Raw genomic sequence first — 23,359 nt, forward strand, 5'->3', positions numbered from 1 at the left:
TGATCTCTATATTCATGGCTACATAATAGTCTAGTAGTAATTGCCATTAGAGCTAACTTGTGATATGGAAATGTATCATCAGAACAAACTTTTAGAATTGTATGCAAACGTCATTGTAGTTCTTTTATTTGTTACAGTGTTGTATAGGTGACTTCTTTTGCCACTGTTGTTACTTACCTTACCACTCTTGTTACTTAACATAGCTGGCTCCTGTGCAACATCCTGGACACCACTGCCTCCTCTTCCCTTTCCCTTTTTTTTTTAACCCAATCCAGCAAGTTGGAGTGGCACTGAGTTGGTGGGAGGATTGGCACTGCTTCATGGCCAGCAGATGTGGAAGTTGCAGAAACGGTCTGAAGTCAGTGAGCCTGTGGTAAAGTTCTCTGCAGCTTCAGTGGATAGCTAGAAAAAAATCAGATGGCAGAGCCAGTATGAAGGGATTTAGTTGTGCTGCTTTAAACCGGTAGCAAAAAGTGATAATATAAATTAACATATGCAGATAGCATAAGATACAGCACATACCTTCACATTTATACTTTGAGCTTCCCACCACTATCATTACTTCCTATTGTGACGAAAAAGCATGGCATCCTCACCTTCCACCCACGACTCATATATCCACAGTACAGTTCTGAGCCTGGGCAAAGCATCGTCAGGCCCAAGAATTGTCATAGTTACATAGTAGGTGAGGTTGAAAAAAGACACAAGTCCATCAAGTCCAACCTATGTGTGTGATTATCTGTCAGTATTACATTGTATATCCGTGTATGTTCAGGTGCTTATCTAATAGTTCTTTGAAGCTATCGATGTTCCCCGTGGAAACCACCACCTGTGGAAGGCAATTCCACATCCTTGCCACTCTTATGCCCCGTACACACGGTCGGATTTTCCGATGGAAAATGTCCGATCGGAGCGTGTTATCGGAAATTCCGACCGTGTGTGGGCTCCATCGGACATTTTCCATCGGATATTCCGACACACAAAGTTGGAGAGCAGGAGATAAAATTTTCCGACAACAAAATCTGTTGTCGGAAATTCCGATCGTGTGTACACAAATCCGACGGACAAAGTGCCACGCATGCTCAGAATAAATAAAGAGATGAAAGCTATTGGCCACTGCCCCGTTTATAGTCCCGACGTACGTGTTTTACGTCACCGCGTTTAGAACGATCGGATTTTCCGACAACTTTGTGTGACCGTGTGTATGCAAGACAAGTTTAAGCCAACATCCGTCGGAAAAAATCCTAGGATTTTGTTGTCAGAATGTCTGAACAAAGTCCGACCGTGTGTACGCCCTATTACAGTAAAAAACCCTCTATGCAGTCTAAGGTTAAACCTCTTTTCTTCTAATCTTAATGAGTGACCACGTGTCTTATTAAACTCCCTTCCACTGAAAAGTTTTATCCCTATTGTGGGGTTACCAGTATGGTATTTGTAAATTGAAATCATATCCCCTCTCAAGCGTCTCTTCTCTAGAGAGAATAAGTTCAGTGCTCGTAACCTTTCTTCAGAACTAAGATCCTCCAGTTCCTTTATTAGTTTTTTGCCCTTCTCTGTACTCGCTCCATTTCCAGTACATCCTTCCTGAGGACTGGTGCCCAGAACTGGACGGCATACTCCAAGTGAGGCCAGACCAAAATCTTGTTGAGTGGGAGAATTATCGCTTTATCTCTTGAGTTAATCCCCTTTTTAATGCATGCCAATATTATGTTTGCTTTGTTAGCAGCAGCTTGGCATTGCATGCCATTGCTGAGCCTATCATCTACTAGGACCCCCAGGTCCTTTTCCATCCTTGATTCCCTCAGAGATTCTCCCCCCAGTGGGTAGATTGCATTCATATTTTGCCACCCAAATGCATTATTTGACATTTTTCCACATTAAACCTCATTTGCCATGTAGTTGCCCACCCCAGTAATTTGTTCAGATCTTCTTGCAAGGTTTCCACATCATGCAGTGAAGTTATTGCCCTGCTTAGCTTAGTATTGTCCGCAAATACAGAGATTGAACTGGTTACCCCATCCTCCAGGTCATTTATGAACAAATTAAATAGGATTGGTCCCAGCACAGACCCCTGGGGGACCCCACGTTCCACCCTTGACCATTCCGAGTATTCCCCATTTATCACCACCCTTTGAACTTACCCTTGTAGCCAGTTTTTAATCCATGTACTCACCCTATGGTCCATGCCAATGGACCTTACTTTGTTCAGTAAACGTTTATGGGGAACTGTGTCAAATGCTTTTGCAAATTCCAGATACCCCACGTCTACGGGCCTTCTTTATCTAGATGGCAGCTCACCTCCTCATAGAATGTTAATAGATTGGTTTGGCAAGAACGATTCTTCATGAATCAATGCTGATTACTGCTAATGATACAGTTTTCATTACTAAAATCTTGTATATAGTCCCTTATCATCCCCTCCAAGAGCTTGCATACTATTGATGTTAGGCTAACTGGTCTGTAATTCCCAGGGATGTATTTTGGCCCTTTTTTAAATATTGGTGCTACATTGGCTTTTCTCCAATCAGCTGGTACCATTCTAGTCAGTAGACTGTCAGTAAAAATTAGAAACAACGGTCTGGCAATTACTTGACTGATTTCCCTAAGGACCCTTGGGTGCAAGCCAGCTGGTCCTGGTGACTTATTAATGTTAAGTTTTCCAAGTCTATTTCTAATTCTGTCCTCTGTTAGCCATGAAGGTGCTTCCTGTAAGGTGTCATGAGGATAAACTTTGCAGTTTTGGTTACTGAAGCCACCCAATTCCCTTGTGGAGACTGAGGAGAAGAATACATTCAATACCTTCACCATCTTCCCATCCTTTGTAACCAGATTTCCTTTCTCATTCTTTATGGGGCCAATATGGTCTGTCCTCCCTTTTTTTACTGTTTATATACTTAAAGAATTTCTTGGGATTTTTTTTGCTCTTCTCCGCTATGTGTCTTTCGTGTTCTATCTTAGCCGCCCTAATTGCACCCTTACGTTTCTTGTTGCACTTTTTGTAATGTCTGAATGCTGATGATGATCGCTAAGCCTTGTATTTTTTGAAGGCCTTCTCCTTTGCTTTTATATGCATTTTTACATTGGAGTTAAGCCATCCAGGACTTTTGTTCACTCTTTTAAATTTATTTCCCAATGGAGATACACTGGCTAATGCTCTTATTTATTATGCTCTTAAAGCAAACCCATATCTCCTCCGTGTTCTTTGTTCCTAAGATTTTATCCCAATTTATATCTTCTAGCAAGGTTCGTAGTTTTGGGAAGTTTGCTCTTTTGAAATTCAATGTTTTTGTATTCCCCTTATGTTTCCTAATTATGTGATTTATACTGAAGTCAATTGACCTGTGAACGCTGTTTCCTAAATTGCCCCTTATTTCCACATCTGTGATCAGGTCTGTATTGTTGGTAATCAGTAGGTTTAGTAAGGCTTTGTTTCTAGTTGGTGCGTCTACCATATAACCCATAAAATTGTCCTGCAAGACGTTTAGGAACTGGCGAGCCTTAGACTAATGTGCGGTTCCTTCCGCCCAGTCTATGTCTGGATAATTAAAATCCCCCATTATAATGAAACTTCCCATCCTTGCTGCTAATGTAGGGGGTAGATTTGCCGTACTATGTAAATAATGACCAGGAAAAAGTCTGCTGCACGCGGCCCACAAATAAAATATAACAAACATTTTCCAAGTTGTCCAGTTGTTTCCTATTTGATTCAACCTACTAAATGTCAAAAGTGATTAAAAAAAAATGGTTCATTCACGCAGCTATTTCTTTTAATACATACGGCTGGATTATTAAAATGATCAGATTATTGAATAATCTGTTTGAAATGTGCATGGGTACCTGAAGTCAGTTTAAATGTGGAACTGTGTTTACCTTATGATATAGGTGGACCCAGAGTGACGTTTAAATGAGTGGGCCTAGTTTTATAAATGTTAGTGGACATATTATAAATTAAAGGACCCATTGCATTGCAGAGTAAAAGAACAATAAGAAAATATTTGTCTACAAATAGTGCACAGTCTCCTGAGTGGCCCAGAAAATATCAAACGATTTGATATATACTGTATGAAAATGTCTTACACTATAAAGTTAAATATTAACCACTTGCTTACTTGGCACTTAAACCCCTTTCCTGCCGAGACCAATTTTCAGCTTTCAGCACTGTCACTCTTTGAATGACAATTGCATGGCAACACTACCCAAATTAAATTTTTATAATTTTTTTCACACAAATAGAGCTTTATTTTGGTGGTATTTAATCACCACTGGGGATTAATTTTTGCTAAACAAACAAAAAAGGAAAATTTAGAAAAAAAAATCATATTTCATAGTTTGTTATAAAATTTTGCAAACAGGTAATTTTTCTCCTTCATTGATATGCGCTGATGAGGCAGCACTGATAGGCTGCACTGATGGGCACTGATAGGCACAGATAAAGTGGCACTGATGGGGACAGATAAGGCGGTAGTGATGTGTATAGATAACGTGGCACTGATGGCCACTGATAAGATGGCACTGATGGGCCCTGATGAGTGGCACTAATGGGTGGCACTGAAGTGCACTGATAAGTGTTACTGATAGGTACCACTGATGGCACTAATGGACACTGATGGGTGGCACTGGTGGAAGACACTGATGGGCACAGGTAGGTGACACTGATGGGCAGCACTGTTGATGAGGCACTGATTGGTGACATTAATAGGTGGCACTGTGGGCACCGATAGGTGGCACTGTGGGCACTGATGGATGGCACTGTGGGCACTGATAGGTGGCGCTGGTGGGCGGCACTGCTGGTGGGCGGCACTGTTGTGCACTGGTAGGTGACACTGGCAGGTGACACTGGCAGGTGGTACAGGTGGGCACAGATGAGCTGGCGGCTGCTCTTCTTGATCGGGACCGATGTCTCTCTGACAGCCGCCGGTGATCAGCTTTTTTTTTAGCGTGAGGAGAAAAAAATAGCTGATTACCGGCTCTGTTTTTCATCACATGATCAGCTGTCATTGGCTGACAGCTGATCATGTGGTAAGGGGTCGGGATCGACCCCTTACTCCGATCTGTGATCCAGCAAGTCTCCTAGACTCGCTGATCACAGAGCGCGCCATGCGCACCCTGCTGGGGGCATGCAAGCCGCTCGATCACGGGAGGACATCTATTGACGCCCTCCCGGTAAAGTAGGTCCGCGTTGTAGCTGTCAATCGGCTATAGCGTGGATATGAAGCGGTTAAGTAACTACCGTGGTTCCCCAAGGCTACCTGCCAAAATTCCATGGGGGAAGATTTACTAAAACTGAAGCACTTAGAATCTGGTGCAGCTTTGCATGGTTGCCAATCAACTTCTAACATCAGCTTATTCAATTAAGCTTTGGCAATAAAACCAGGAAGCTGATTGATTTGTATGCAGAGCTTCACCAGAATTTGCACTCTTCAGTTTTAGTAAATACCCCCCTATGTCATCAGCCCCCTCTAATCTGTCCAACCCTTGGTTGTCTTTTTAAGCTCTCACTTAGAATGAAGAGCTTGCATCTACCGAGGCGTAAGACCTGACACACCTCTCTATCGGCCTTTCAGATTGATGGGCAGCATCAATGACGAATAGTGAAGTGCTGTTTAGGGCTCATCTTGTTTTGCTTTAGTAAAGACTTGCATTATAGTTTTTACACAAAATTATAAACGCAACACTTTTGTGTTTGCCCCTATTTATCATGAGCTGAACACAAAGATTTATGACTTTTTCTATGTACACAAAAGGCCTACAGGCATACCCCACTTTTCAGTACACAATGGGGTTTATTTACTACAGCTGGAAAGTGCAAAATCAGGCTCACTCCAGCATAGAAACCAATGAGCTTCCAGGTTTTATTACCAAAGCTTAACTGAACAAGCCGAGCTTAGAAGCTGAAAAGTGGGGTATGCCTGTATTTCTCTCAATTAATGTTCCATTGTTGTGCCATTCATCCACGACCATCACCTCATGTTGCAGCGCGATAATACACGGCCCCACATTGCAAGGATCTGCACACAATTCCTGAAAGCTGAAAACATCCCAGTTCTTGCATGGCCATCAAACTCACTGGACATGTCACCCATTGAGCATGTTTGGGATGCTCTGGATTGGCGTATACGACAGCGTGTTCCAGTTCCTGACAATATCCAGAAACTTCGTGTAGCACTAACTCTAGGTGGAGCTGCTGGTTTAAGCGGGCTTGTTACCTTCACTCTCCTTCCCTCTGTTTTACCGGCACCGGGTCTAGGGGTTCCGTTGAGTTTACCTCTGGACGACACACGCACCAACACTTGAGTATGTTTTCAATGCTTTATTGATTGAATTTACTAAGGAAATAGCAGGAAAGAGGCAGAAGGGAAACTGCAGAAGAAACTCAAATATCACCTTGTAAGGTTCTTGACAAATGTCCTGGTAGGATTTGGATATTATAATAGAATGCGCTCCCCTCGTGGGACACACTCTTTGCTCGCCTGGATAGGCCTCTCTCACTTGCCTAGCAGCCAGTATGTAGCACGAACAAAAGTCTCTGCCACAGACTTGTTGTTTGTCTGTCCCATAAATACCCTCGCCCAGCATGCATCTCGGAGGACCACCTCCACCGAGTTGTCTCCGGGACAGAAGAGCATCCATGCGCTTTGACACGTTGCATTTCCAACACTGACCAGTAATAACAGCGACACCCACCAGTCAGCACGGAAACACACACAACGTCAGCCAAGCTGGAACAGAGGCAAACCTAACCGATTTAACGAACAAGTTACTAAATTTACCTAACATATGGTAGATCGCAAATCTACCAGCGCTACATTCCCACAGCCATTGAAGAGGAATGGACCAACATTCCACAGGCTACAATCAACAACCTGATCAACTCTATGCAAAGGATATGTGCTGCACTGCTTGAGGCAAATGGTGGTCACACCAGATACTGACTGTTTTTCAGACCCCCCCCAATACAATAAGACTGCACATTTTCGAGTGGCCTTTTATTGTGGCCAGCCTAAGGCACACATGTGCAATAATCATGCTGTCTAATCAACATCTGGATATGCCACACCTGTGAGGTGGATGGATTATCTCGGTAAAGGAGAAGTGCTCACTAACACAGATTTAGACAGATTTGTAAACAATATTTGAGAGAAATAGGCCTTTTGTGTATATATAAAAAGTTGTAGATCTTTAAGTTCAGCTCATGATAAATAGGGGCAAACACAAAATTGTTGCGTTTAGAATTTTGCTCAGTGTAATTATATCTGTTGCCACCTAAAGACGCAAGTGCTCATATCCTCTAAAACTTTAATAGCTATAAAGAACAAGTTTACTTTAGTAGGAGCAGTTATTTGTACAGCGGACCCAAAGTACCAGCGTTAAAATAGAGAAAGCACCCTTCCAGACCTTCTGTGCAAGCATCAGTGAGGATGTCCTCCAATTGTATATCTTGGGGGGGGGGGGGGGGGCAGTTAATTTAAAAGCAAATCTCTCTCTATCCTACATGTTCTAAAATGTTTCCTCCTATATCCTGTGTTTAGATCTGTGTAAATAAATGTACTAATTAACTATCAATTTTTTTTATTTTATTCTTAACCTTTTTATGACCAGAAGTCACTAACTCTTAGATGCCCAGACCATAGTTGCATCAATATGCTTAGTAAATTCTATGATTAATTGGTCAGACCCTGTTGTAAGTGGGACCTGAGGACTAAGAACATACATGGGCTGTAGACTTTGAAAAATTGCATAAATGTATTATGGGGGCATGGCATAGGTGTATGATTCACAAGAGTGGATGAATGTATTGTACATATTGTTTGTTTCACTTTTGTTTAAAGTTATATTATAGTTCACCTTTATATTTTTTGTAGTCCTGTTACCTAAAGCAAAGAATCAAATGCTTGTTTTATTTTTTAGTATTTAGAATTTGTTCACTATAGACCACCCTTTCTCAACCTTTTCAACATTGAGCAACCCTGTGAAAAAATTTTCAAGTCTCAAGGAACCCTTGCTAATAATCACTTTATCCACAGCTCACAGTATATAAGCATGATGGTCACAGAAAACAATGTTCCTGACTATGGTATGGCTTATACCAAACCTATTTTAAACTTCTAAATACCCAATACCGTACTTAACCTCTAAAATAACCAGACCACACCCATATTGGAGTAAATTGGCCACACTTCGCCACTTTATTAAACATTTTAACCATAACTTTTTATTAGGTAAAAAACACACGATATTCCATCAGAAATATTTTAAACCAGTGTCAGGGATCCCTGGAGGCACGGACCACATTTCACCGTATCAGCGTGTCCACACCCACACGTCAGTCATGGCCGCTCCGACTCAAACGACATTACTCAAACCTACACGCTGATACCCATCTCCTGATGGCAGTTAAACCTTAGTTAACTGGCATCAACCAAGGATACCATACCAATATGGCTCCCCACTTCCATCACTTTATTCTTAATTTCCAATGCCTCCAAAGATCCCCAACCGCCACATACACATATTGCATATACAAAAGAACAACACCCAAAACACAAAGAACTTAAAAAAGGGCGGGAGGGTGGGAGCTGCTTCCTGATCCGGTGGCAAGAGACTGAGCAAAGGCCCTTGGCTCCTCCTACCCCCTCCGGGAACACTAAACCTACCACCCCCCTTTCCTCTAGTCTGTCCCCTCCCATTCTTTTAACCCATATCCTTGCCGGTTTTCTCGGCTCCCATGTCATGCAAGCCCTCCATTAAGCCTGCGTCCCACTCCGGGCTTCTCCTTACATTTGTGGTCACTGGGAAGAAAGTCCTGGCTAAAAACATAATTGCCCATTGCTCATAGGCCCCCTAGCAATCTCTGGAGGAACCCTAGGGTTCCACAAAATCCTGCTTGAGAAAGGATGCTAATGACAGACTATTAAGAGAGAATAGCAGCAGTGTGTTTAACCGCTTCACCCCCGGAAGATTTAGCTGCTGAATGACCAGGCCATGTTTTGCGATTCGGCACTGCATCGCTTTAACTGAAAATTGCGTGGTCGTGCGACGTTGTACCCAAACAAAATTGACGCCTTTTTTTCCCACAAATAGATCTTTTGGTGGTATTTGATCATCTCTGCGGTTTTTATTTTTAGCGCTATAAACAAAAAAAGAGCGACAATTTTGAAAAAAACACAATATTTTGTACTTTTTGCTATAATAAATATCCCTTTTTTTTTAAAGCTAATTTTTTCACAGTTTAGGCCGATATGTATTCTTCTACATATTTTTGGTAATAAAAATCGCAATAAGTGTATATTGAATGGTCTGGGCAAAAGTTATAGCGTCTACAAAATAGGGGATAGATTTATAGTATTTTTATTATTATTATTTTTTTTTTACTAGTAATGATGGCGATCTGCGATTTTTATTGTGACTGCGACATTATGGGAGACACATCAAACAATTTTGACACATTTTTGGGACCACTGGCATTTTTATAGCTGCATTAATTACTGTAAAAATGTCACTGGCAATGAAGGGGTTAACACTAAGGGGTGATCAAGGGGTTAACTGTGTTCCCTGCTACGTGTTCTAACTGAAGGAGGGATGGGACTTGCTGGGGGAAGAGATAGATCGGTGTTCATACTTTGTATGAACACACGATCTGTCTCTTCTCCCCTCAGAGAACCGGGATCTCTGATATTTCTGAGATTCCGGGTCTCGCCATGTCACGAGCGATCGCGGGAGCGCATCGGCTCCAGGCGCGCGCCCCTACTGGCCCCAATAAGAAGCGATGTAACATGACAGCGATTCACACAGCCGAGCCATTCTGCCGCAGTGAAACTGCAGCGGCTGGTTGGCAAGCGGTTAAAGTGTTACTAAACCCAGGACATTAAAATCAGTCTGTATATTCAGTAAAGCATGCTTGTTATACTCACTGTGGAACATAAGGGTTAATCCTCTGCATTGTGTAATGTGATTTTTAACATATGATTTTTACTGCAGGAAAATGGACCCCAAGGGCCCATTCACACATTTATTTGTATTAATGTGCATTACAGTGTAGGGCAACACACATACCACTGTGCGATTCATTTTGACCCACACTCCAGTGCATCGCAACACACATTGGAAAACATAGTGCATGTCTGTATCTTGCTGTTTTGTAAATTGGCCACCTCAGCTTAGTATATTCTGGGAGACTTGAGCTTTGAGTTTGTAAGCAATTATAAAATGCTAATATAAAATGCATAAAATAAAATAAATTCTATGCTCATTTATCAGTGTATAAAGGAAGCTAGAGGATTATTGTTGTTCTCATTTTTGTAGTCACAATACTGTAGTGTTACTGTTCTTTACCCAAAACTAAATTATTAATTTCTGATGGATTTTTTTATTACCAAAAATGCACTATTTCCATGTCCCTTTTCATCCTTTTAGTCTGCTCTTAAATCCCACAGTACAGCAAAACCCGAACCACTCTTAACTTCTGCTGGATGTATTTGCAATCAGGAGCTCTTGGCACGACTTGCTGATTTGATCCAAAACTATTTGCAGTCTTTGCATTCTCTGCAGCCTCCTCCTCCAAAATTATTCAAGTGTTTCTTCACTAGACCTGTCAGAAAAAAGCCAAGGTAGGCGGCATATCTCTGCTGACTAACACATACTCCTCAATATAAACAAAGCCTCCCAAGTATTTCCAAAGCACTTCTCATCTTTGTGATAAAGATTGCATATATTAAGACATAAGTAAAATGTCTAGAGAGGCTGGTATGCTGTTTACTTTTACCAGTCAGCTTTTTTGTTTAAAGGGAAACTGTATTGTTTTGGGTAACATACCATATATAGATATATTTATTTTATTTATTTATTTCAGTTACTTATATAGCGCCGTCAATTTATGCAGCGCTTTACATATCTGTTGTACATTCACATCAGTCCCTAACCCTCAAGGAGCTTACAATCTAAGGTCCCTAACGCACATTCATACATACTAGGGACAATTTAGACAGGATCCAATTAACCTACCAGCATGTCTTTGGCGTGTGGGGGAAACCGGAGTACCCGGAGGAAACCCACGCAGGCACAGCAGGGAGAACATGCAAACTCCAGGCAGGTAGTGTCGTGGTTGGGATTCGAACCAGCGACCCTTCTTACTGCTAGGCGAAAGTGCTATCCACTACACCACTGTGATATATATATATATATATATATATATATATATATATATATATATATATATACACAGAGAGAGAGAGATTCAGTATATATATTTTTTTATTTTTTTCTATTTCTATAAAAATCTTTATTGTACAATAATATCTTTTTAATAGGGTGACCCGTGATGCTGGTTTGACAAATTATTATTTATTCTTAAAGAGAAAAACCACAGCAGAGGCTGCTTGCATTCAGGCGATATCCACATCTGAGTGATGTGGGAGCATCGAATTTTGAAGCAACACCATTCACTTGAATGGGCTACCGAACCCTCCAAAAACGCACCAAAGTTGCTTCTGTACCGTCTTTTAAATCCAACTTTGGTGCATTTTACATGCCTTTTGGAATCGCGGACAGAATCTCGCGATCGATGGGTTCGTTTGTTTTGAATAATAATTAAATAAATCAGTTTGCTCAAATACAGTTAAGTTCTGCGTTAAGGTGACATGCACATGGCCATATACTAATTAAGCAGGATTTACTGGCAGTAAGGAAAACAATTGATCTGTACTGCAGGTATACCTATTTGAGTTGATATGCGTATTACATTCTGTGTACGAGCCCCCAAGATAAACCATGCCACGTCCCCATTAGAAACATTTAACAAAATTGGTTTAGAATTGGACTTTTAATGCACAGATATCATTACACAGATCATAAAAATCATACAAATTTGATTCAACAAATCTCAATTAAAATTACATAACAACAAAAGAACAGGTATAATAGTGATCATGATGCAGTTTGTGCACATTTGTTCCAATGTGTTTCAAGATATTCTCTTCTTCAGGAAAATTGGGAAACATTCATGCACTGAAGTATAACAGAAGTATAGCATCACCACTGACCAAGCATTTTATGAACAAAATAACCCATTTATGCAAGTTCATACAGTAATATACTTACAATATACTACAATATACTTTCAACCTGACAGTCCGTGAAAGCACATCTTTGAAAAGTATAAAAAAAATCAAATGACCAAACTGAGATATAAAATGTAATATCCCACATAAAGTTCCCTTCTAAACCAAGATACACATCGTGGCAGAGATATTAGGAGAAGGTGGTACTGACCGGATTGGTAGAAAGGGTGGAGCAGGTGGGGCTTCAGGAGTTGGAAACATGGGAAAGGTTTGGGAGACATTCAGGACCTTTGTCTAATATGGATCTTGGGGCATTCATATGTCGCCTGGGGAGCCAGGAGGGTGAATGGACATCAGCTGGAGTTTTCCAGAGATGTAGCTACGGTACACTGGATCGGTGTGCCCAGCATGCTGTGGATTTGAGTGGTGGCCAAGGTTTACAGGTTTGCATGGTTGGACAGAGCACCTGACATCCTACAAAAGTGAACTGATGGTGATAGATGGATGGCGGTATAGCCAATTGAAACATTTTTTTTGAGGCACTGCCCCAGTCTATTAGATCGCTGGAGAACCAACTTCCCCTGGAGAAAATGTGTATAGATAAAGGCAGGAAGAGGGTGACCTCCAAGATCTATAAAATATTGATTGACATGAAAGTGCCAGAGATACCGTCATACATCGAGAAATGGGAAAAGGAACTGGGAACACAGGTGAAAGATTTGGAGATTAGACAACTACTGAGGCGGGTTCACTCTACGTCGGTAAACCGCAACATGACAGAGTCAAGCTATAAGTGCTTGGCCAGATGGTATATAACCCCCGACAAGGCACATCAATGCCAAAGTGAAACATCACAGTTATGTTGGCGGGGGGTGCAAAGAAACGGGACTATGGCCCACATATGGTGGCTATGTCCTAAAATCAAAAAATACTGGGAGGAGATTTGGCAAATAACTAGAGAGATTACAAACATAGAGGTCCCAGACGACCCGTAGGGGTGTTTATTCCACGCGATTAGAATGCCAACCAAGCAATATAGGAGAACATTGCTCCCAAGCTCTTAAATGCCGCTAAAAGCCTAATACCTAGTCACTGGCAAGAACCGGAAAGGCCTACATTGAAGAACTGGTGTAATAAAATAAACAAAACTTAGAGTATCTGAGGTTCAGCAATGAGGAGGGGATGGAGGAGTTTGAAGAGAAATGGAGGGAATGGGCAGAATATAAGCATTCAATGAAATTCAATGAGATTCCCATGAGTGATGGGAGCATAAAGTAAAAAGCAGAACAGGAACCAATAAGCTAGATATATGGAGGGAGTAGAGGCGAAAAGCATAGGATAGATCAGGAGCGAGAAAGGGAAATGGGTAGGTTCTAGAGAGGGGTGAGAAGGGGGGGGAGCGGTGTATTTCGGAATACATTACGAAGGGTTTTTATGGCTAATATTATGTGTTGTTGTGACGAGAGGAGTATCTCACCATAGTAATGTGTGGGTTAGCGGTTAGGCATTTGGAAATGAAACAGGATTTTTGGCAGTATCTGTGTGGTGATCGTGTGCACCTCAATGCAGTTGGGATCAACATGTGGTGCTTGGGCTTGCAGGATGGCCTTCAGAGGGCCCTGCGGAAGTGAAGGGGTGCACAAACATAAGGTCTCATGTTTGTGCATCAGTGACTGGGCACAAAGTCCTTGGATGTGTTATGATTAGAGGCAAAAAGCTACATTTGTAGGGACCCGTCTCGGGTACAGCCCCCATTATTCTGGCTGGTGGTACCTGCAATGTTGGTTTGTCTCAGAGTCAGTGGCTCTGTGGCTGGAGGCCTAAAATGGTGGTTTATGCAGCTACTTGAAGTGCATGCCCGCAAGGACCTTGGGGCCCCTTGAATACTGTCTGTATGTTCATAATATTGATGTTTAATATGTTATTCATATTTGGTAAACCAAAAAGCTGCTATGGCAATTAAAACTCCAGGTAGTGTCATGTCTGGTCAACCTATTAAATTGTAGTCAGTGGTGGTGGACATGCAAAAAGATCTCAGCCTTCAGTCATTTGGAATGACTAGGGCTGAAGTAATTTTGTGCATGCTCTGCTGATTCACCATTCATGTTTGCACAAACATTTACATAGTACAGCCTAAAATATAATCTAATATGGATGGTGAATGCACAATTTTCTTGTTTTGGTTTACACACCTAAATGCTGTACACTACAGTAAAGTTGTGTGAATAGGTCCATTGCATAAAATACTGCTGTGTTCAGATAAGTATAAATATTCAGATTGGATGGAAAGAAATATAAATCCTTTGACAAGTAAAACAGCTCAGATATATGTATTACATCTGTGCGGTTAACTGCTTTCTTGGAGTTCATCTAATTGGTGACTGTGAGGAAATAATAAATTCAATTGACATTATCTGGAAGAGTAGAATATTCAGGGAAATACATAATGCTCCACAGCCAGCTCAAACAGCATTATATATGATAAGCTTAGTATAATGTGCTCAAGAATTGTGTGAGGCCAACACTAGAAAGTTTTATTATATTGACAAATTCCAATATTCTGTTCACTCCAACACATGGAAAAGCATTGTATGATTTATTACTGTAGAGAGGCCGGAGCTTCTTCAAACACAGTGTTACAAGTTCAAGTGTGTTCTTGACAACAGATAAAATGAAATTAGCTTTACTGGTTTGCTTTTTAAGAACAGCTTAAAGCGGGGTTCCACCCAAATTTTGAACAATATCTGTATGTATTCTCTTCCTTGCCTAGATGCTGACATGCCATTTAAAAAAATTTAAATCGCCGTAATTACCTTTTATTTTTCTATTCTTCTTTGCACTTCCTGGTTCTCCTCCCGTGGGAGTAGGCGTGTTTCTAGCCTCTCCCAGACTCCTGGGAGCTAGTCTCAGGCTTCCCAGGATGCCACTGAGCATGTGTGGGAACGAGCAGTGAATGCTGGGAGCACAGCATTCACCACATCCAGGAAATAAATGCTTGTGGGCTTCAAATGCCCACAATGAAGATGGAAACCGCCTGCAGTGAATAATATAAGTTATTCTTTCTGACGAAATCTGACACAGGCGGATATATTACACACAATATGTGAGTATGTAATGCTGAGAAGAAAAGTTTGTGAATGAACTCAAAAAAAAAAAAAACGATAGATAGGTGGTCCCCCGCTTTAAAGTTGGAATCTATTTAGTTTTTCATAAGACTGCTGGAAAAAAAACCAAGTTTTATCTTTAAGCCCAGGTTCACACTGAGCTGCAAGAATGAAGCCGTGCGAGTTCAGCTGCATGTCAGTCCCGATTTCAGACGCAATCTCAGAGATATCTGTGCAGGTTTCTGCACAGATGTCAATGTAAATCGCAGCACGAAATCCCAAAAAGTATTACAGAAATGACTTTTTGAAATCAGTGCAGCGCCGCAGATGCGGCGTCGCACCGATTAGGACAGTGCCATTGACGGCAGTTGCTGCCGGTTTGACTCGCGATTTGACATGTCAAATCGCATATCAAAACGCTCCAGTGTGAACCAGGGCTTATGGGACAATTTAACAGTATGAGTTGGAGGATCAAGGATAGAATATTGCAGAAAAGCATATACTATATGTAAATGTTGTCCAACACCCAAGGGCCATTGTCATTCATGGAATTAAGACCTCATGCTTACTGGGTGTATCCCAGCACTTTCGGGTGTCCAGGAGGCACAAAATCCACATCCAGCCCTGCTGCCAGCAGCCCATCAAAATCTATTAAATATACAGTATTTTCTGTACCTAGTGGTACCCATGTGTGTTCAAGGCATACATCCCTGAAAGTATGTGACCCTAAACGCAAGTAGACTTGGTACAGCATCCAACTGCCACATATTTTAGCCTGTAATAGAATTTGACAGGATCCTGCACTCATGCCTCCCAGGGGCCCGAATATACTTGGATTTGACACACACACCCTGTGTGCATGTAACCTTATTCACAGTAATCCTACTTTTTTTTTTTTTTTTTAAGCGATTTCTCTCTAAGGAAATCGTAGTTATTTTCTTTGGAATCCCTTGCTGCTTTTACAGTGTCTTCTGTCACATCTTTGCAATTTAGTTCCTGTCTACATGCATGTTCTTCAGCAGTGGCTGCATGTCACTGCTTAAGGCCAACTTCCTGATGGCACAATAGCAGAACATGCCTGAAAAATTTGCGTCGGCATAGCTGCTTCTAGTCTCCACCAGGAGCAAATGTGATAGCTTGAAAAGACAGGAGAGCAACTGTGAAACAGGGACAGAGTGTTGCCACCCAATAATAGGAATTGCCCGATGAGGACTCTTATGGCACGATCAACAGATATTATTTTACTTAATAAAATTTGGAACTACATTTTAAAATTTGTATGAGATTTCAGTGATTAGGATTGCTTTAACATTCTGCCCAAGTACTTTAGAAAGCCAAAGGTTGGTGTCATACCCTTCCACATTGGATTCTCCATAATGTACAATAACCAATGAAAGGGGAATCTTGCTATGACATAATAGCACATTTATTGTGGCATCAGAGGGGGGAGGAGATACCGCAAGGAGATCACTGTATGAATGTGTGCCTTTGGAAAGCTGCAGGACAGTTAAGACATTGAAATTTAACAATCTTGCAATCACAATTACTTAAACTGCCATAAAAAATTGCCATATAATATCACTCAGAAAACAGTAGTAAGACCAGTAATCACTCACGTCAGTATTTAAAACTGAGCATCTGAGGTAGCAGGTGTTGGATCTTTCACCCAAATCGATGTATTCGATTTATCATGACAGGCTGTTGGTTAGTTTAATGTAAGTATTTAGAGGGAAAGAGGTCAATATGAATCTCTCCACTTCATATTATAACTGCTTATTGTTAATTTTCAGATTGCAGGCCATCAAGCTGCATAAGGATGAGGTTCAGTGCCAAGGTGAAACTACTGCTGTGGAAGAACTGGACACTCAGAAAGCGACAAAAGGTATCCAGTACATGCTGAAAAAAAAATCGTAGTTTTATTAAAGCGGAGGTCCACCGACCGTTCCTTTTTTTTTTTTTTTCAACCATGCACATAATCAAATAATCGCAATGTTACACTCACTGTTCTGTTCATTTATCTCCCCCGATGTCCGGTTTCCATTAAAAAACGAAGTTATAAAAAAAGGGTATGGCTGGTTTCATCTTGCTTGTGGGCTTGTGAAGCCCACAAGCATTAACTTCCTGGTTCCAGTGAATGCTGAGCTACCAGCATTCACTGCTCGCTCCCGCGCATGCTCAGTTGTAACGGCACGGTGCTCCATAAACTGAGCAGGTTGCCATCACAACGGGCGGCGGCGTCAGAAGTTCCCGCCCTGTTGTGATGGCAACCACAAATATACACAACAAACACAGATGAAGCAAAGGTCAGTACTGGGGAGAGAGCAGATGATCTTGCGAGATTTCGTTGCAGCGATCCGCACTGACTCGTGGAAATGCTGACACTTAGCTCCCAGGAGACAGTGCGCCGCCGGGGAAAAGGAAGGTACACGCCTACTCCCGCGGGAGTTACAGACAGGAAGTGCCACAATAAAGACAAATTATAAGGTAAATACAGCACTTAAAAAAAAAATGTTATCATTTGCGCATCTATGCAATGCACAGAAGGGGATAGCATTAAGTCAGTAATTTGTGTGGACCTCCGCTTTAAATAAGAAACTAAATGGTATGCTTATGCTGTTATGTACTTAAGTATATGGATTCAATTAGAAATTAAGATATCATTTTGATCCCATCTGTCATATATATACAAGCCACACTCATCTGTGCTTTTTACAGAACCACAACAAGCTTTATTGGTACCAGATAAATCAGACAGATTCTCTGTCCCTCATCAAATGAGACTTCTCCAACTGACACATTTCAACCAATGGATTTAGCATAGGTGGCCATAGGGTGAATCGCGTTAATGACAGGTCTCGACAGACAAGGGAGAGAATGTCTGTCTGACCTATCTGGTACCAATCATTGTAGAGATCACCTTCTGGTAATGTTTGTTGAGTTCAAACAAAACACAGTATAGTGTGCCTCACGTGTTTGTATTCCTGGAGGGGAGAAAGAGGATCTCTGAGGGTTTGTGCCCTTGGTGGTCAGTCCCTGTATGAGTTTGCCTAGAACAGCTTTAGGGGCTCATGCAAGCAGGGCGTCTTTGCAGCTGCTTTTGGGGGCATCTGGCGTTTTTGGTTTTTTTACTGCCTCTGAACATGTTAGCCTATGTGTCCATGCACACATAAACTTTTAGAGGAGTTTGGAGGCATAAGCGTTTAAGGGCAGTAAAAAAAAAGAGAGCAGAGGCTGTGACCAAAATGCCCAAAAATACGGCTTAACACTATAACAAAGCTTTTAGACGCCTTTAGCCGCGTTTGGCGGTTTTAGGTATTTTTACATTTTAGGGAGTGTTTTTACTGTAAGAACACTTAAAAAATGCTAACACTCAAAAATACGGTAAAACGCGGCTTTACGCAAATCAAAAAATGTGGCTAAAAGTGCGTTTTTAGGGCTGCTTTTCCCTGACAGCAGTGCTGGCATTTTTTACTGTTCTGTGTGCATGAGCCCTAAAGCTGTGTACACACGGGCCAAATGTCAGGAGATAGCGGCTGGTTCAAAAAAGAGAAAAACGGCTGACATTTCGGCCCGTGTGTATGTTGGCATACCAGAGAACCAGCAGCCAACCGACTCCCAATCAGTGATTGGCAGCCATTGGCAGAGAGCGCTGATCGGAGTGTTCTGGCGGGAGGACCATCGCCCTGTCAGAACACAACAGCTCAGTGGGGGAGAACGCTGAACCAACCTCGCATGGTTAATACAGCGGCTCCGACTGGAGCTGACAGGTTTTTTTTGTTCAACCCGCAAGGTTGAACGAAAAAAAAAAACGAATAGTGGTACTTTGCATCTGCTAATAGCAAGATTTCTCAGTGAATACCATATCTTGTTATCATCCTCTTGAGGGTAAAAAAAGGCCTTAAAATTACACACAATGCTCACAATCCGGACCATTGTCTGTTTTTATTGAACTGTTTGAGACCAACTTTAGCAGGGCCTTCTAAATTAGCATATAAACATATACAAAAATCAGCCTTATGGACATACAGTATATAAAATATATTTTAAAAATACACAAGAGTTATGGACAATAGATTCTGTCTACTTGCTTTGGGCAAACACCTTTTTGACAAGTTCCTTTTTAAAGTATTATTTAGCATTATACAGGCATACCCCACTTTTAAGTACACAATGGGGTTTATTTACTAAAGCTAGAAAGTGCAAAATCAGGCTCACTTCTGTATAGAAACCAATCAGTTTCTAACCTCGGCTTGTTCAGTTAAGCTTTGGTAATAAAACCTGGAAGCTCATTGGTTTCTATGCAGAAGTGAGCCTGATTTTGCACTTTCCAGCTTTAGTAAATAAACCCCATTGTGTACTTAAAAGTGGGGTATGTCTGTATTTCCTTTGTGAATACACATTGCCATTTAGATGGAGCTAACACATTTGGAATTTCATGTAAAAGTCTCTTGATATTTATACAGCTATCAAGATGAGGTGAGAAAGTGAAGTGCCAGATGTGACACATACCTTATACGTTCCTCACCCTATAGTAGCCATCATTGGCTGCAGACAGACCTGTTCCATGTGTGTCATATCAATTGTCTCAGATGAAACTAATGTTATTTTATATTTGCCTAAAGGTAGTTACTTTAAGGGCACCTGAGCACGCCTTAGTGTGAAGTTACAGCCAAAATATGCATTGAGATTTCATAACAGCTCTACTGTTTTCAGCATTTTTTTCACAATGTACTTTGTAGCTAAAGTCATTATTTGCATTTAGTTTTCTTTGTATTAACTGTGATATTCGATTGATCTTTTAACCATTTATGTAACCAGCTTCGCTTTTTTGTGGAAATTTCCTGGCCTTTGTCATTGATCCTGGTCCTGGTGTGGCTAAGAAATGCAAATCCACTCTATGGCCAACATGAATGTAAGTATTTCCTATTTATACATGCAATATATGGATGCAATAGGCAGAGCTGCCTTATATTTCTAATGGATAGGTGATATACTTTTCTATGGCAGGCCTTAGGGCAGTGAGAGAAATATTAGCTACCATTGCTGACATCTCCTTCTGTAAGTACAAGTGGCCTACCTGTCATGTGGATCCAATAGCTTCAAAACATCAAAGCACTGAGCTTGCAACAAGTATACAAGTTAGAGATTCAAAGCTTTGTGCTTGTTGTAAGTCATTAGTGAAGCTAGAGACAGTCAGGCAATAAGCATTTTCAGAAGGAGGTCATCAATGGCATTGCACATAGTTCTTTCAGTAAGGTTTCCTTTAACTGATTTTAAGCGTCTACCCTAACATTTAATGAATTAGTGTGTAAGTGACCCAAACTCCCAGTGACCTCCACCCATTTCCAAGATTAGTGTGCAAGGGCCCTAAGGTAAATTTGTGCTTCGCTTTTATTCCTCAATTCAAATCAACGTGATTGCATGGAAACAACATGGTAACACATATAAATACATGATAGGGCCTTGTTCACATGGGACATATTAGCATACCCCATAAAAGTTTGTGAAAAACTTCATTTTTAAATGAGCAGTGATTTTTTGATTTTTAAAGTGAAAGTGTAAAAATGAAAAATTCCTTCCAATATAGTGCCTGGGGGGGTTCCCCTTAGTTTACCTGTAAAGTGGCAGGTCTGTACCATGTCTAGAATTTGCTGCAGCATTAATTGTATTTATAAAGCCAAAAAAATGACATTTTCCCTGCAAGCTGCCTTTATTTTGGTTAGCAACAGCTGGGGAGCCAGTGTGTATGATGAGGCCACAATGTAGTGCACTGGGAACAAGATTAGAGATTTTTTGGATACATCCTGGAGTCACTTTGTCTTTGTATATAAGTAACGGGTGCGTAAAAATTGGTCTTTGGGTGTTGGTGGCGCCTTCCCACCCTAACCCTATAGAGGTAATCTTGATGAAAGCAAGAATTAGCCTTGCTGTAAAAAAATGTAATGATATGCACCTGTCAAATAGGTGCAGAAAAATTGGTCTTTGGGTGTCTGTGGCACCTACCCACCGTAACCCTATAGAGGTACTCTTAATGAAAGCAAGAATGGGCCTTGCTGTAAAAAATTGCAAGGACATGCACCTGTCAAACAGGTGCAGAAAAATTTCTCTTTGGGTGTCGGGGGCGCTTTCCCACCATAACCCTATAAAGGTGCTCTTGATGAAGGCAAACAAAAATTGCAATGATATGCACCTGTCAAACAGGTGCTGAAAAATTGGTCTTTGGGTGTTAATTGTGTCCATGAAACCTATACCAAAAAGATTCTTCCAGATGAAATGATTGAGAACCCTCAAAGCTAGACAGCCTCGAAGTCCTACAGAGATTCCACATCCCAAAAAGACTTATTCAGTGACATCGGCATCAGGGGCTTCATAGCTGGTAATCCAGGACTAAAAGTCAAATGGTCCACAGAGTCTATGATCAGTAACGAAATCTCCTGCAGCACTGAATGCCCGTTTTGATGCGCGCTGGATGCAGGGCAGCCCAACAACTCAATAGCATACTGGGCAAGTTCTGGCCAGTGGTCTATTCTCTAGACCCAGTAAGTCAGTGGATCGTCAGCTGGAAAGCTCTCCATCTCTGTTTTGGCCGCGGGGTAATCATCCACCATGTGATGCAGACGCTGCCGATGGGATGTGGAAGCTGACAGCCCTGGGCGGCAAGGACTAAAAAAATTCCGAAATGCCTCACTTAGGCAGACGCCTTCTCCAACGCTCCTCTCTTGACCAACAGAAGACTCAAAACTACTCCTACTGGAGTCAGGAAAACATTCAATAAAATCCTCTTTAACGTGTCCTCAAGAGATTTTATCTTCTGCACTCTCTGTGGGGACAGGATGAGTTCTGAGACCTTCCCCTTATAACGGTGGTCAAGGAGGGTTGCCAACCAGTAATCATCCTTCTCCTTTATGCCACGTATTCTTGGGTCCTTTCTCAGGCTTTGAAGCATGAGGTTGCCCATGCTCCTCAAGTTTGCCGAGGCTTGAGAAGCAGACTCCTCGGGGTCACTCAGGATGACAGCATCTGGAACTTCCTCCTCCCAGCCACATACTACTCCCAAGGGTCCTGGTTGGACAGCCATCGCTTACAGATTGACACATGTCTTCCTCTTCTTCGAAGCCTATGAAAGTGCCAGAATCCTCATCTTCCTCCCCTCTCTCCTCCTGTGTGTTCTGTGACATAGGAATGATGGTGTCTGGATAAAGTGGACCTTGAAAGGAAAGGAAGTCCTCCTCTTTCTCCTGCTGCTCTGCCTCCAGTCCCCTGTCCATAATGCCCTGCAGAGTCTGCTCCAGCACAAACACAACAGGGATTTTGTCACTGATGCATGCACTGTCACAACTCACCATCCTCACCATCAACTCACCTCAAATGGTGACAATACAGTGCATGCATCCTAAATAATCAGCCTTTGGCATGGGGAAACAAAAAACGGAGGCAGCCTGAGCCTGTCGTTGTGCCGTATTCGCACAGGTACTCGTTGACAGCCCTCTGCTGCATGTATAGCCGCTGCAGCATTGACAAAGTCGAGTTCCACCTGGTGGGCATGTCACAAATCGAGTGGTTTTCCTGCCGAATTTCAGCCAACTGAACACTGGCTGTGTATGACCACCTGAAATGGCTACAGACTCTTCTGGCCAGCTTTAGCACATCTTGCAACCCTGGGTACGTATTTAGGAAATGCTGCACCACCAAATTGAGGACATGTGCCAGGCATGGCACATGTGTCAATTTTCCCTGTCTAAGGGCGGACAGGAGGTTTGAGCCATTATCGCACAGCACCATTCCTGACTCCAGCTGGCATGGTGTGAACCACCTCTGGGCCTGTCCCTGCAGAGCTGCAAGAATCTCTGCTCCGGTGTGGTTCCTGTCCCGTAAACACACCAGCTGAAGCACTGCATGGCACCTTTTACCCTGACTCTGGGAATAGCCCTTTGAACGTTTAGGGGGTACCTGATTTTCAAATGACAATTCTGCAGAGGAGGGCATGGAGGTGGCGGAGGAGGAGGGAGTAGAGCTCACAGGTCTGGCATCATCACTACTAGCTGTATGGAGACATGGGGGCACAACAAGCTGCAGCACCGAGCCCTGTCCTGCATCCTTTCGAGTTGCAAGCAGCGTTACCCAGTGTGCTGTGAACGAAATATACCATCCCTGCCCATGCTTGCTGGACCATGTGTCAGCAGTAAGGTGGATTTCACG

The 23,359-nt window shown here is 42.0% G+C and overlaps 1 protein-coding gene across 2 annotated transcripts in view; it reads left to right on the forward strand.

Annotated features, from left to right (window-relative positions):
• The window catches only part of ABCA4 (ATP binding cassette subfamily A member 4), a 450,770-nt gene that overhangs the window by 44,751 nt on the left and 382,660 nt on the right, over nt 1-23,359 (forward strand). For both annotated transcript variants that reach the window (XM_073593112.1, XM_073593113.1), the window contains exons 2-3: nt 16,951-17,042; nt 19,979-20,072. In XM_073593112.1, the coding sequence (XP_073449213.1) occupies nt 16,977-17,042; nt 19,979-20,072 (160 nt within the window). In that variant the 5' untranslated portion in view covers nt 16,951-16,976. The remainder of the gene's footprint in view (nt 1-16,950; nt 17,043-19,978; nt 20,073-23,359) is intronic.

The sequence above is a fragment of the Aquarana catesbeiana genome, linkage group LG07 (assembly GCF_042186555.1).
Source record: "Aquarana catesbeiana isolate 2022-GZ linkage group LG07, ASM4218655v1, whole genome shotgun sequence".
Lineage (NCBI taxonomy): Eukaryota > Metazoa > Chordata > Amphibia > Anura > Ranidae > Aquarana > Aquarana catesbeiana.